Source organism: Pantherophis guttatus, chromosome 3, assembly GCF_059756535.1.
Source record: "Pantherophis guttatus breed Tessera chromosome 3, ASM5975653v1, whole genome shotgun sequence".
Taxonomy (NCBI): domain Eukaryota; kingdom Metazoa; phylum Chordata; class Lepidosauria; order Squamata; family Colubridae; genus Pantherophis; species Pantherophis guttatus.
In genome coordinates this window covers 178,669,385-178,683,274 of record NC_142065.1, presented here as the reverse complement: position 1 = coordinate 178,683,274, position 13,890 = coordinate 178,669,385, and the positions used below count along the sequence as shown (strand labels likewise).

Here is a 13,890-nt window from a genome sequence, read left to right as displayed (position 1 = left end):
ACTATGGCTTCTTCCACTGCCTTAGGCACAAAGGTCCATGGAACAATAATTCTCTCTCATCCTTAGGAAGGAGGCAGTGGCAAACCATTTCCAACATTTATTTATTTATTAGATGTTTATCCTGTCTTGATTGCTTTATAAGTAACTCAAGGCAAGGGATATATATAATACTCCTTTCTGCTCCTCTTTTTCCCCACAACAACAATCCTGTGAGGTGGGATGGGCTGAAAAGAATACTGCAGAGACTTGTCCAGGTAGTAGTTAAGAGTCAGTGCTGAATCAAAGGCACAATAATAATTTTTAGTTTTAGAGGATCTTAAAAATAATAATTATGTTATTGATATTTGATTTCTTATATTTATCTTATATGCTATCAATATTTCATTATTTTGTTGTAGTAGTGATTATACCTTGCTTTAAAAATGAACTTTTTGGAACATTACACATATTCTTTCTTTTAGCAATTGTGTTTGAAAAACATTTCCCAGCAACCATAGATTCCTTCCAGGATGCAGTGAAATGCTTGTCTGAATTTGCATGTAATGCAGCTTTTCCTGACACAAGTATGGAAGCTATTCGCCTTATTCGTCATTGTGCAAAATACGTATCGGAAAGACCTCAGGTACAGTTTATTCTGTGTCAGAATATTATTACATGTGTCAGGGGTTGATTATATTCTGTACTGAAAACTAAATTTCAGCAGGTTATAAAATGGCATATGTATTTGAATTTTCCCTGAAATAATAAAATCTGTTTTGAAAACTTCCATTGCGTAAACTTCTATTTTTTTCTTAATTTATTAGTCTGGTCCATCATACTTCTATGTTTAGAAATAGACTTCTTGTGTGTAAAGTTTGGACCATGTTGTCTATCCACATAGAAATGCTGTTACAACTAAAGAGAACTAATGTTATAAACTTGTCTTTACTTTTAAAGGCTTTCAGAGAATATACTAGTGATGACATGAATGTCGCTCCAGAAGACAGGGTGTGGGTGAGAGGCTGGTTTCCAATTCTCTTTGAGCTGTCCTGTATTATCAATAGATGCAAATTAGATGTAAGAACCAGGTAACAATCCATATTTGTCATTCAACGTTATAAAGTATATATTTTAGTTGTAAGCTCCTGAAAAGTGCTAGCTGAGAAATATTATTACTGCTACATTATTTATAAGTAATCTGACTGTCAGCAAGAGACTGCATCTTGCAAAGAAACAAAATAATGGGAATACATGCTGAATTTAGTATATTTTTATCCCACCATTATAGTTCATATATAATAGTTCATGTATTTGCTTTAAAGATATTGTTATTTTTGTAAATTGTTAGAACTCTATTGAAAATTGGTCTGGGGGAGAGAGAGAGAGAATGGGGAGAAAGAGAGAGAGAGGTGAAATGTGTGGGTGAGAATGTAGTATTTAATATTGTGATTATATATGATGTGTGGGTGTGGCTGTCTAGTTGTTTATATAAAAAAAGTCAGGGTTATCTTTAAATTTAAATCTAAACCTAAATCATGCAATAGTACTTTAAAACTAGGGTTGGTAGTATTGAACAAAATAATATAGTCAGACTGCCAGAGAATCATTAAGGTGAACTTCATAATTTAATCTAAAAAGCTAAATTTCTGAAGCAACATTTTCTCATGCATGTGGCATTTAATCAGCAATGTAAGCAGGTCAAACCAAAATATAAGTAGCACATTATGAAGTGGACAATAATTGGGATTTGAAAAATCCACTACTAAAACTTAATCAATCCATTATTATGAACTTCCATTCGCTTTCCGATTTCCTTTGCACATAATGTTTTGGAATAGAAATGTTGCCAACTCAGCAATAACCTATATGAGGTGAGAGAATAGGTCAAATTATCAAAATTGTGTGTCCACACAGAAAACTACAGTTGACTTAGACAAAGTAATATGCATCCAAATTCATAAGCACCATATATAATAATCACTTTACTAGTAGTCTGGTAATTATGACAGAAAATGCCTGAATCATTGTGTAGTTTCTATAAGTATATTGACCAATAATATTTACGGATTACATACAAGAATCCAATATATTAGGGACTGTTCTACTAACTTTCATTAGAGAAAGTTTCATATATCATCTGAATTTTGTATTGAATGAAGCAGTCTTGCCCACATAAAATGCTTCTATCAGGCTTTTAAGCTTTTCAGCCTCTTTTTTGTAATTGTTGTTTCTAGAAGGTTTATATAACTAGAGTTGTATACAGGTAGTCCTTGACTTATGACTGTAAAATATTACCTATAAGATATTTGCTTATATATTCTGAGTGAATCAATTTATGTTTAATGATAGTTTAAAAGGAAGAGCTGAAAGATCTAGTTGGTAATTGTTTCTTATACTCCTTTTTATTTCAGAGGTTTAACAGTTATGTTTGAAATAATGAAAACATATGGTCACACATATGAAAAGCATTGGTGGCAGGATTTGTTTCGGATAGTTTTCCGAATATTTGACAATATGAAGTTACCAGAACAGCAAACAGAGGTAAAAATAACATGAGAGCAGTTCATTTTTTACTACTATTACAGCTTTATGTTCATATTGCATTTTATACCCATAAGCTGAGCAGGGAACTATCTGTATGATATCCATTGTTAAATTCTACTTCATGCTAACTTTATTGGCATGAACTTTATATAAAGTTCTTTTCTGCATAATGAACTATTTTGAGTACATAGTCATGTACTGAAGCTTTTTGTAGATTAAATTGTTATAGGAATTATCACTTTCTTTCTACATTGTGTTAATCCTTGTGCAATTCCTGATTTCTTCTGTTATGATTAGTTACTCATGCAACCAGCTTAGATATTTTTAAGAATATCAGGCAAAAGGAATCATCAGGATCTTTTAGCATCAAGACTTTAAAAGGAAGTGTGAAGGATGAATATAGACCAGGTTAACAAGGGCCAGTGGTAAAGAGGTGTTGATTTTTATTGTTAGGCCATGTCAGTTAAAAGTTGACAAAGTGTTGAGTTGGAATTTGATAAAAATGATATTTTGAAGAGATACTTGAAATGCCCTCCTGAATTATTTCATAAATAGTATGCTATTTTACAACTGGATGCTTATTATTTGGCAAAACTTCAATGTGTAACTGTCTTTTTATAATAGCTGTGCATTTAATAGAAATTATAATTTACATTAAGTTAAAATTAAAATTTTAACTTAAGGTTGATCGTTCCAATGAAGTCTGAAGCTTCATAACTGTTTATGCTTTTCTTTGAGCCAAAAATATCCTGAATATATATAGTATTAGAAAATATTAAATGGCTCACACTTCCTGCTTTGTCTAACAATTTAACAGCAAAGTTGCTGTGGTGGTGTTGAATAAAATTTTCACCTTGGGTTCAGAGTGCTTCATTGCTTTGCATACTTTAGTTGATATCTAATAACCCAAATGATATTAAACTTTCAGATGAATAATTAGCACATTTTCAAAGAAAATTACACGTGTTAAGTAAAAAACATTTTTATAGTTCTTTGGGGATAGTAGTGATCTAAAATCAGTGGTTAAAAATGTAAAAGAAATCTGCCTTGTTCTCATAATTTTCTTTATGTTGCTGTTACATGAAAATCCTCTTTGGCCTTCTCTAATCTCTTCTCAACATTCTGTTTAGGCTGCTGGTACAGAGTTGTTTTTTTTTTAAATATTCTCCAAGCTTCCTGAAGGACTTTGATTCTCCTGGCTGCTCTTCAGTATAATTAATACAATTATTATTGAGAAGGTCTCTCTGCTTTTTTCTCTAGAAAGCGGAGTGGATGACAACAACTTGCAATCATGCACTTTATGCAATTTGTGATGTATTCACACAGTATTTAGAAGTACTTAGTGATGTTCTTTTGGATGATATATTTGCTCAGCTGTACTGGTGTGTTCAGCAAGGTAAGATTGCATCAATTTGTTACACACAATGCTTGCAATTTATTCTGTATAATATGAACAAGCTAATGCCTTGTTTGCATTTCAGACAATGAGCAACTAGCACGGTCTGGTACAAACTGTTTAGAGAATGTTGTCATTCTGAATGGGGAAAAGTTTACCCTTGAAATCTGGGATAAGACTTGCAACTGTATGTTGGATATCTTCAAAACCACTATTCCCCATGCGTAAGATATTTTTCCTTTTGTAAATATTTGGGAGCAAGTCTGCAAACAAATTCATATGTATGAAATATTGAACATGCATTAGCTATGCTTGTCTTGATATAATGAATATGTGTGTATTTGTTTTATGTGACATCTATATAGCCTCTATATTGGGTTTAGTCACACATAAGAATCTTGGAATTCTTATCCCTATCTGTCAGATCCTTAACTAATTCATGCTCAGAGCAGCTCTAATCCCTCACTTGCTTATGATTTTTTAAAATAATAGAGTGAGATGGTTTGGGCTTCTCTTCTGCTTTTTCTTAGTCATCTGAACTGTTCAGATATGTTTAATGACTGGTAACCTTGTATAACGTTGTTGCCTAATAAACTAATTAAGTCCTTTCATTCCTAAACAGCTTCTACTAATTGAGGCACATTAAGATAACATTTCCAAATCTAATGATCATGCTTTTTTTCCTCCTCTGCTAAAATAAACTGTAAATTAAATAAAAGAGGTGAAAATATAAGAAAATATGCTATATTTATTTATAACCCAGGAAAGTTTTTTTAAATATAAGTTTTGGGCTCATTTTTGTTGAAAACACTATTACAGATTTATAATTGTTTTTATCTTAAAATGTTGAAATATTTCTATTTTAGAATTAAAGAAAGTGCTTTCTTTTTTCAAGGCTTTTAACTTGGCGACCAGTGGGAGGAGATACTGCTCCTCCATCTCCATCTTCTGGAAGAGAGAAACAGCTGGTATGTTTGAAACTAAAAATGTCAGGGAAAATATTTTGGAATACTTCTTTTTGTCCTTATTTAAAAGTAATATTGGAAAAGATCACATGTTGGGATATCACATCATGCAGTATAAAGAGAGATATGTAGCATTGTATATTCTATGTGACATAGATTTCATGTACACCTAAAAGAAGAAGAAAATCACCTATATCTCAAACTATGAGATGGATGTCACATAAATATAATAAATAAATAAATAAATTTACCAGGTTAGAAGACAGGTTAGTCCCTTACACAGTATGTCATGTCATTGTAAAGAAATCAAAACTGAAATTATATTGCTTAACTTCCTTGCAATTAACCTATTTACTTAGATCCTTTTTGTTCACTAAAATAGACTGTTTGTTTGTTTATTTATTTATTTATTGATTGATTGATTTATAGATTGTTGTAAAAATTCTCAGTTCCAGAAATTTTTCCCCCTTTCTCTTTTCTCCATTGCACACATTCCATGGGTGCCTTAAATTTACATGGCCGGCTAATCTGGTCTTCCAGAGCTGAGTTGGAATCGGTACAAATGGAAGGGCCAAAAGGATTTGTTCCATTAGTACTTGTTGCTTTGGTAAACGGAAAATAAATATATTTTGCATATATTATAATTAAAGATACAATTACATATTTCATAGTGTTCTGTGCTTACCAGCTAAATTGACCAAAAATCCTACTTCAAAGCAAGTTCACTTTGTTGTATTGAGGTGCTCCTAAGAAGTTACCAAGGCTCCTAAGAGCCTTGGTAGTATAGTGGTTTAAAGCACCCTGTTATTAACACAGCTGCCTGCAATTACTGCAGGTTCGAATCTTACCAGGCTCAAGGCTGACTCAGCCTTCCATCCTTTCTAAGGTAGGTTAAATGAGGACCCAGTTTGTGGGGGCAATAAGCTGACTTTGTATAAATATACAAAAGTATGAAGGCTATTGCTTAACGCATTGTAAGCCGCCCTGAGTCTCCGGAGAAGGGCGGCATATAAATCAAATTTTTTTTTAAAAAAAAGTTTCTTTGTTTGTCAAAGCCATATGAGATAATTTTTGTCTTTTATTTTCAGGATGCCATATCACAAAAATCTGTAGATATTCATGATTCTGTGCAACCAAAATCGGTAGATAGACGTCAGTTTCAACCTATTGTAGGTTTGCCTGCAAATGAGGAGGTCAGCAAAAACAAACCTATAGCAAGTAAGAAGAAATGTTTCTAAACAGTTATTTGATAATCTGCATTTGTTTCTATGTTTGTGAGTTTTTCCTTCTGACAGGTTGCTGTTTGTGTCAGAAATAATTCTTGAAATTCTATAAGCATTGAGAATGAATATTACAAAAACAGTTTGGCTTTCTTAGGACCTACTCTCTTATTTTAATGCCTCAGTAACCTAATTGCTAAGATTCCTGGAAGTTAAGAAAAGAGTCTCACCTGTGATGCTCTGTACATTTCTAATTGTGGGTGTACATTCCTTCCTGCTGTTTATGATTGCTTCCCACTTTCAGGTTTTTAGAAAAGACACTAAAATAAAAATTTCCTATCTTCTAAGTTCTTTTCAGTGGGTTATTGTTTTCAATCTTTTGTACATTTTTGTATTGCTTTAAAAGTTTCTGGGGAAAAAGGTCACACAACAACAGTGTTAAAAGTAATTCAGCACACTTTCATATGAATTTGAAATGGCTTCGAAGCCATTCAGTTTTACAATGACAACTACATCTAGGAAGTTGAGTTGATTTATTGCTGGGTGAACTGTGGCATAACTAAAATCACAGCAAAACTGTATATGTTTCTTTTTCCTAGTGTCACTGCAATTCTGCAGAAATTATAAACCATTTGTTCTCCTTTGGGTAGGAACTCTTACCGCCCTACACTCCCATATTTCATCATTTCTTAACTTTTGGGCCAAAATTTATATATATTTTTAAATGTTTTTTAATATTTGTATTCTATGTTTTTTATCTTGGCTGTACACCGCCCTGAGTCCTCAGGGAGAAGGGCGGTATATAAATTGGAAATTAAATTAAATTAAATTAAATTAAATTAAATTAAATCATAAAGCCACCATGGTATTATTTTCAACATTTTGAGGTTGGCAGAAGACAGTTATGTGCTGGAGAGTAGAAACTATGGTATGGAAGTGACCTACAATAAATATTCCAAACTTCTCTCAGCACCTTTTGCGTCTCGGCCATGCTTATTTAAAATGACAATATGCTCTCATTCCCCAAAAGAGTGTTACATTTTTAGATAACAAACTTTTAAATTTTATTCTAGATATTTTAGTGTTAATCTATTTTTCAATTTAAATTTTCAGGTGAAATTTAACACAGTTCATTTTGTTTGTACAGCTTTGATGTTTAATTAAACAATACATTTCTATGATATTTGTGTTAAAGTTACAGATGGACAATATTTAACTCTTCATAAATTATTGGATTGCATTTCAATAATCTTTCATTACCTTTTGTGGCTAGGACTCCTGGGATTTTGAGTTCAACACTTAAAGTTTATATTAATTACCATCAATTTTACAAGTACTGTAGATATTTTATATACGTAATTTAGGGTAATACATTTGGCAATTAGTGTATTAGTGTATATTCAATGCAAATAATTTGACAGACAGTAGAAAGTTTCTAACACACATAGATTGTTCGTAGTTTGCATGATTGTTTCAGTTCCCAAATTTATTTTACTTTTTTCTTGTTTTAAAAGAATTTCCAGATCAGAAACTGTTTGGTGCGCTGTTAATCAAATGTGTGGTACAGCTGGAACTTATTCAAACAATAGACAACATTGTATTTTTCCCAGCAACCAGCAAAAAAGAAGATGCAGAGAATCTAGCTGCAGCGCAGGTAAGGTAGAGTCCACCACTAGGCATATTCATGTAAGTGTTTTCTTCTTCCAGTCTTGTGCCAAATGCTCTGTTTCATAACTTTTGTAATTTCTGGAGGAAAATTCCTGGATTTCCAAACATTTAAATAAGCATCCAGAATAAACGATGATAACGGAAAAATTGGGCCTGCATCATAACATCAACTCTGGCCTTTTTTAATTGAGTGCCAGGGTTTAGATGCAAGTATGTCAGATTTGGTCATTGTGATACATTGTGTTATCACAAAGTATGTTTTGTTGTTTGCTTTCTTGACCCCTAAAATCCTTAGAACACTTCTTATTTAGATACCAAAAAAATTTACATATCGAAAATGAGATTTAGTTTCTTGTTTCTTCTCTAAACCATTTAAGTACATCCTGTTTAGACAAACAGTTACATAGAGAATAGCTTTTAGATACAAACAAGTTTTACATCTGATGCAGATTTCCTTATTATTTGTAAGTGTTTCCATATACCTTTCTCTTAAATAATTTTGGAGACAATGGTACAGATTTTTAGGGGAAAAGCATATGATTTGCCTCATCACTGTAGCTACATAAGAAGCAGCTGCTCCTGGATAGGCTACTCCTGAAGGATGCTGTTTTCTTGTACTTTGGATATGGGTAATCATTAAGTAACAACATAGTTTAGAATTCATATAGAGTACACTTGTATAGCGTAAATAAATTTTATCACATAGTTGTAGATTTACTTAGAGTAAAATGTCAATTTAATAGATTCCTCATTTAGCAGACTTCAGATACAGTGGGCAAAATCTGCATGCAGACATCACCTCAAAATAATGGACAACATTTCTTATATCTGATTTATTCTGAAGGCTAAGTAACTAAGTAAGGTCAATTGCATCTTTTTACATTATTTGTGCATGTTGCATCAACTTATGTCCTAATATAATTAGCTAATGTCATAAATTCAGATTTAATATTTGAGATTTATTTATTATGATATCTTGATGAAATTAGTTTGTTCTCAACAGCTGGAAACCATATTGAGATTCATTGTGACATCCAAAAAGCTAACTGTAATAAAACTTAATATTTCCTTCCTTCCTTCCTTCCAGAGGGATGCAGTAGACTTTAATGTTCATGTGGACACACAAGATCAAGGAATGTATTGTTTTTTAACATCACAGCAGCTTTTCAAACTGCTGGATTGTTTATTAGAATCTCATAAATTTGCTAAGGCTTTCAACTCAAATAATGAGCAAAGAACTGCACTTTGGAAAGCAGGTAAGTCTTTCTTGCCAATTGTAAGGACTTTAAATGATGAACATTACAGAAAAATACTATTTGGGTAGTCCTCAAGTTAGAGCAGCAGTTAGGACTTAATTTTCTATCACTAAGCAGTGTTATTGTAAAGTGCAACCTAACTTGACCACTTTGCTTAATAACTGCAATCCCTTAGTCACAATTGCCATTATTAACCCAGAACCACACAATTTGTTATATGGAAAGAGATGAGAGCCCAGACAAGCGGCTGCATGTGAGAGCTCCAGGCAAGCAGGAGTTGCCACAGGCAGGCGCAAGCAGAAGGTACAAAGCATAGGTTGGTGAAAAAGTGGCAGGAATGCATTCCAACTTCCTGTTGGCTTCTGCGTTATCTTTGCTTGTAGGAATATGAATTCTGGATTTGCCTTTGTTATTCACTCATCATTTCTTCAATGACTATGATCCTATAATTCAGTAATTCTTTAAAGAGTTAAATATTTTCAGATGGGTAACCATAATTTTTAACAACAAAAATGATATATAAATACTGAATGTTGTGCTGTGTCACTAGCATTTTTGATCACTTGTGCATGCATGGAATTTTGAGATTCCATAGTCCCAAAATGGATATGAGGGAGGAGGAGTCTGTTCATTCACAACATAGTTGCACCCATTTATATAACCAATCACAAAACTTCTGTTTAACAAATGTCAGGATTTCCTTCCAATCCATGCAAAACCTCAAAATGCTTCCTGCTACCGTCACCTCACTTTTTCCCCCCTGGACAGCCATGGATTTGTTCAAATAAGATAGTGGGCTACAGCTTTGTGTAGTCTAACAATACTTAGAATATTCTACGTAATATTTAGCCCAGATATATTCTTTTATCTAAAGGTTTTGTTACGAGGTTAGTGATTTGCTTTATCAGAATGATAGCTTTTCTTTTTAATTTACAAAATGTATTGTTTGATGAGCAGGAACTCTGCAGGCATTAAGAGGCATGCTATGAAGAGAGAAGATCCCATGAATACCAAAACGTAGTCCTCGGCTGATGACTACAATTAGGCAAGAATTTCTGCTGCTGAATTATGCAGCACAACACATGGCTGCATCACTTAGCAACAGCAATCCTGACAGGCCCAGTTGCTATCATAATTCAAGATGTCCTATTCACTAACTGAGAAGCAGAAGGAGTCCTAGATAAAGAGAGCAGAGGTACCACGGGTGGTGGTGGTGGTGAAAGAGGCCCTGGGAGGCTTAACACCGGCCACATTGAGTTGGGATGGGAGTGCTGCAGTTACCACCATTGTTCAACTGAACTGAGTGTGTTCTGGAAGGCCAGAGAAAGAGTGTCCTGGGTGTGTTTATGTATAGAAATGGGAAAGAATACACTATGGCAGCATGGTTCAGGAGCTTCTTGGTCCATTGCAGTTCTGGGGCTGTAAGAATCCCTTGAGTTACAATGTGGTGTAAAGCCACCTTGCCCCAGAAAGCCTCAACCACCCTGGCCTGGCACGATAGTATGGTGCAAAGCTGCTGCTCCATATGGAGTATAATATTTTGCTTTAAAAAAGATATTAATACAAATCCAACTCCCACTCTTGTAGAATTTTAGGAGCATCCTGATTAGAGAATCTGGATGCTATGAATAGCCTATGCAATAGCCATTTTTGCCCATTTTTTTTATTCAAGTGCTAATTTTTAGATAGTCAATAAAATCTAAATAACAGATATTGTTTTGGCAGGTTTCAAAGGGAAATCGAAGCCCAATCTTTTAAAACAGGAGACTAGCAGTCTTGCCTGTGGGTTACGTATACTATTCCGCATGTACATGGATGAAAGTCGCAAAAATGCCTGGGAAGAAGTGCAACAACGATTACTAAAGTAAGGCTTGTTCACAGCTTTTACCTGGTTTCATAATAGTAGTTAAAAATTTAAAGACAAACTGAATTCGGCAATTAACCTCAATGCACAGGCGATTCCATTTAGCAAAGTTCTTCAAAAGAAGAGTCTTGAGAAGACAGTAAAGGAAAGAGTCATTGTCTATCAGCATTTCTCTAGATCTAACTTTGCTTATTGGGAATGTTTTCTATTATTGCTGTTCAGTGGTTCAGTAAACAGGCCTATGATCTCACTCCTGCCTTCTCCTATTACTACTTACCAATACCTGAAAAATTGACTGCCAACTGTAAGCATCTTTGAGATGAGACCATCCATTCAGTAATCAGTGAAACATTCCATCGCAGCTGCCCCTCGACAGCTTTATAATATGCTGAAGTGTTTTGTCTAACTTTTAAGTATGCTTGGGTTTACTGACATCCCTTTTAATGTGTTGGTGTAGGATGGGATTATTGAATTATCTTTCTGAATATGCACTTTTTCTGATAAGGATTGTTTTGAAAATAAGCAACTAAACTTTGGTTTTATGTTGCATGTTGCTTGTAGTGTCTGCAGGGAAGCTCTCAGCTACTTCCTCACTTTGACCTCAGAGAGTCATCGGGAAGCTTGGACTAGCCTGTTACTTTTATTCTTAACAAAGGTTCTGAAGATAAGTGATGATCGGGTAAGTAAGCATTCAGAATATTTAGGGATTGAGCCCATATTTTTTCCTTACAAACAGGAGAGCATAATTCTCATAAACCAGTTTTAGGATAGATTCCCTTCCATTGTTGTTGAATAAAAACATTCCAATACATTCATGTCATATTGCCATTTGCCTTTTTTTCCCTTTCCTGGTGTCAGTACTTCAGTGCCAATAAGACCATGCACATTTGTTTCTTCAGAAAATGGGATGAAGGGATCTGACACCTAGATAATTCTTATTGTAATGTTTGAATTAGTGCATTTACTCGTTCAAGAACTTAATGTCTAATAGAATTCTTTTTTCCCTTAGTTCAAAGCTCATGCATCTTTCTACTATCCTCTTTTGTGTGAAATAATGCAATTTGATCTGATTCCTGAGCTCCGGGCTGTTTTAAGAAGATTTTTTCTACGAATTGGAGTTGTTTTCCAAATATCTCAACCAGCAGATGAAGAGGAAGTTGTAGCCAAGCAGTAAAAGTATAACTAAGGAAACTAAGAACCAAATCAACTTGCACTAGATGTTCATAATGAGGGTCTCTATATGGCAGTGTGTGCATCTACGAGTTCACAGTATAGAGTAAATCTGTAACTTAGGCTTGCAAAACTTTTAATTCTCCAGTGGATTTTTCTTCCTCCCTTTCCTGGCTTATGCTGAGCATTGAGCCAGTTTTAAACAGTCTTATTGTCAGCTTGGACTGTGATGTCCTCTTATTCAGACATGCATACATATTATGTGTGTGTGCGTGTTTATGTTTATGATGGCTGTGAACTTAAGATATGTACCCAAAGAACTAACACTTAAAAAGTTTGAACTTCCATAGAGTACAACTCAGGAGAACTGTATTTGAAAGAATGGTTTGTACTGAGAGCACAGGAAAACACTAGGTGAGAGATCTAGCAACTTTATGGAATTTCTATTCTGAAAAAAAATCTGCACACTCAAGCTGAGATATAGGTAATCATTCTTCAGTGAAAAAACATAAGAGTGCAGGTCTGTAATATAAAATTACAAACACTATATAGTTCTTCCTGCATTCTTTTATGATTTCATAGAAACCCATACATTTGTTTACCAAATGCACTAGTCTGAGTTTATGTTGTGATTGATTTGGTCTGTATCCTAAAAGTTAGTCTTGCTAACTTTAGTGAAGGGCAAAGATTGAAAAAGTCACAACTGGCTTAACTGTTTGTAATATACCTGTGATAGGGCTTTTAAATATAATAAGCCATTGCAACGATCCTTCTGGGCTGGAACTTGAATCACTGCAAATGAGTCTAGGTTTTATCTTATGTCACCTTTTGGGGGGGTTGTTTGATGTAGATTTCACTCTGTGTACAGAATGTAATGTTAAATATATTCAAGTAACAAATCTGGCATGGTTTAGGGACGGTTTTAAATTTATTGGAAATGTATTCATACTGTGAATTGTGCTCTGATGGTTAAAGAAAAGATTGTCAAGCATTCTGTCTTACAGTGGATGTAGAAAATTTTTTCAGATGGAAAAATGTATATGGTACAGCTCTGTAAAGTTTTCTATGTAAATTCTGTACAACTTTCTGTACAATATTGGTTCTCATCTGGCATATTCTAATCAGGTTATAAGTCAATAAAGTTTTTGAATTCTTTCATCGGTGCAATGAAAACCAATGCAATGTAAAACTACTTGTTTTAATGTTTCAAGAAACTTAAAAGTTTAACAATGATGGTTAACAGTGATGAAGCAAACTGCCTTCAGCATGTTTGCAAGTGATTAAAGAATTTAACTTAAGTCAAGTATCATTCCTTCTATTTTTCAGTTCAAATCTTCCTATTTTGGAAAAGCTGTAGCTAAATCAACATTTAGGACAGTATTCTGTCTCACATACAGAACGGCAGAACTGAAGGCTGCCTCGAAGTGGCCCCCATGCAAAAGTCTTTCCAATAGCCAGACAAAAAGCAAGACATACTGCAAATGTCGGGTAGTTGATCAATTCAGAGCAGAAAAGACAAGCAGCAGCTTCCCAGCCTGTGATGAGAACAAGACTGCTGGATCTTTACTACTTTATAGCTATAGAGTAGCTGTAAAAATCAAGGATTTCAAATGAGGCAGAAGAGTAACCCTACTCTGAGAAAATACTATTCCCTTGGGAAAACCAGTGTAGTACATCTCTTTTTGCTCTAGGCAGTTAAGGACAGGAGATAAATTTACAATGAAGTACCAAAGGTGCTTTTTCAAGAGGCAACTGGACTTTCTGATTTTTCTTTAAGACGTTTTGCTTGTCATCCAAGAAGCTGCTTCAGCTCGGAAGTATTATAAAG

At 34.1% G+C, this 13,890-nt stretch overlaps 1 protein-coding gene across 2 annotated transcripts in view; it reads left to right on the top strand.

The window, feature by feature from the left end:
• ARFGEF1 (ARF guanine nucleotide exchange factor 1) overlaps positions 1–13,360 on the top strand; it is a 68,962-nt gene extending 55,602 nt beyond the window's left edge. The window contains exons 28-39 of one of the 2 annotated variants that reach the window (XM_034429918.3): positions 462–622; positions 937–1,067; positions 2,391–2,520; positions 3,784–3,919; positions 4,005–4,143; positions 4,815–4,887; positions 5,973–6,102; positions 7,619–7,758; positions 8,860–9,028; positions 10,754–10,892; positions 11,454–11,571; positions 11,902–13,360. In XM_034429918.3, coding sequence (XP_034285809.1) covers positions 462–622; positions 937–1,067; positions 2,391–2,520; positions 3,784–3,919; positions 4,005–4,143; positions 4,815–4,887; positions 5,973–6,102; positions 7,619–7,758; positions 8,860–9,028; positions 10,754–10,892; positions 11,454–11,571; positions 11,902–12,066 — 1,631 coding nt within the window. In that variant the 3' untranslated portion in view covers positions 12,067–13,360. The remainder of the gene's footprint in view (positions 1–461; positions 623–936; positions 1,068–2,390; positions 2,521–3,783; positions 3,920–4,004; positions 4,144–4,814; positions 4,888–5,972; positions 6,103–7,618; positions 7,759–8,859; positions 9,029–10,753; positions 10,893–11,453; positions 11,572–11,901) is intronic. The other variant, XM_087890650.1, reaches the window with a different exon arrangement.
• Positions 13,361–13,890: the final 530 nt, after the last annotated feature.